Source organism: Cebus imitator, unplaced genomic scaffold (assembly GCF_001604975.1).
Source record: "Cebus imitator isolate Cc_AM_T3 unplaced genomic scaffold, Cebus_imitator-1.0 Scaffold3987, whole genome shotgun sequence".
NCBI classification, from domain to species: domain Eukaryota; kingdom Metazoa; phylum Chordata; class Mammalia; order Primates; family Cebidae; genus Cebus; species Cebus imitator.
This window is the reverse complement of record NW_016111302.1, coordinates 1-1,529: the sequence shown is the minus strand read 5'-3', so window position 1 is coordinate 1,529 and position 1,529 is coordinate 1. Positions and strand designations below refer to the sequence as shown.

Genomic DNA, 1,529 nt, shown 5'->3' with positions numbered 1-1,529 from the left:
GATGAAGTTTTACTCTTATTGCCCAGACTGGAGTGCAATGGCACGATCTTGGCTCACTGCTACCTGTAACTCCCAGGTTCAAGCGATTCTCCTGCCTCAGCCTCCCAAGTAGCTGAGACTCCAGGTACCTGGCACCATGCCTGGCAAATTTTTTGTATTTTTAGTAGAGACAGGGTTTCACCAAGTTGGCCAGGCTGCTCTCAAACTCCTGACCTCAGTTGATCTGCCTGCCTTGGCCTCCCAAAGTGCTGGGATTACAGGCGTGAGCCACCACGCCCGACCCAAAGTAGACAAGTCCAGATGCTGTACTATGAAGCTTTTCATCTGAGAATTAACACAGCTTCAGTCTTAATTGAGAAATGCAGGGGCTCCCAAGAGTCACACAAGGAAACATGCAGAGATACAGCAGAGCAGATTCCCGCTTCTGAGGGAAGTTGTCCTCACCCAGGGAGACCAGGTTCCTGTAATTCTCCAACATCACGTTCCTGTATAAAGTCCTCTGAGCAGGGTCCAGGCACTTCCACTCCTCCTGAGAGAATTCTATGGCCACATCCCTGAATGTCAACCTTTCCTGATATGAGAAAACACATTTCACCAAGAAGTCATGGGGAGAGCCATTATCTTCACACAAATGACAAAAAGAGAGGTATAAATCCATTTAATTTAAATGGACATTCTGGGAGATCCAGGGAGAGGTTTTTCAGGCGAACTGTGTCTGAAAAACACATTTTACCAAGTGCATACAGGGAGAGGTATCAACTTTACATAAAATGAGAAAAGGAGAGAATTGTATTGATTTGACTGAAGGGAGGGTTCTGGCAGATCCATGTTAAGGTATTTTGGGGGATTTAGGGATATTAGGAAGAAAACTAGGTATGTCTCCCTAATTGCATTTTATTATATTACTCTGTAAGAGCTGACAATACCTTCTAAATAAGTGTGGATTTCCCTTTCTGTAGACAATGGAAGAAAGTTACAAATAAAAATCAACACAGGGGCTATCTCTGTAGAAGTGTTGGATATTACTTTTGACACGAGGCGATACTCAGTATCTAGATGAGCCAGAGGAAGGGTGGTGTCTTCCAAGATGGCAACGTCCATGGTGGCTTTAAAGAAAGAAAGGTCACAATCTAAAAACTGTGGCCGGGCGCGGTGGCTCATGCCTGTAATCCCAGCACTTGGGAGGCCAAGGCAGGCGGATCACTAGGTCAAGAGATTGAGAGCATCCTGGCCAACATGGTGAAACTCTGCCTTTAGTAAAAAGACAAAAATTATCTGGGTGTGGTGGGGCTCGCCTGTAGTCCCAGCTACTTGGGAGGCTGAGGCAAGAGAATCCCCTGAACTCAGGAGGTAGAGGGCAGTGTGCCAAGCTTGTGCCACTGTACTCCAGCCTGGCAACAGAGTGAGACTCTATCTCATACAAAAAAACAAAAGGCCGCCGGGCGCGGTGGCTCAAGCCTGTAATCCCAGCACTTTGGGAGGCCGAGGCGGGTGGATCACAAGGTCAAGAGATCGAGACCATCCTGGTC

General features: G+C 47.2%; 1 protein-coding gene across 1 annotated transcript; it reads right to left on the bottom strand.

Moving 5' to 3' along the window:
- Positions 1-298: 298 nt before the first annotated feature.
- LOC108299274 (zinc finger protein 431-like) lies at positions 299-697 on the bottom strand. The gene has a single exon (XM_017521576.2). The coding sequence runs from the start codon at positions 656-658 to the stop codon at positions 332-334; it is 327 nt and encodes a 108-aa protein (XP_017377065.1). The 5' UTR covers positions 659-697; the 3' UTR covers positions 299-331.
- Between the last annotated feature and the right edge of the window lie 832 nt (positions 698-1,529).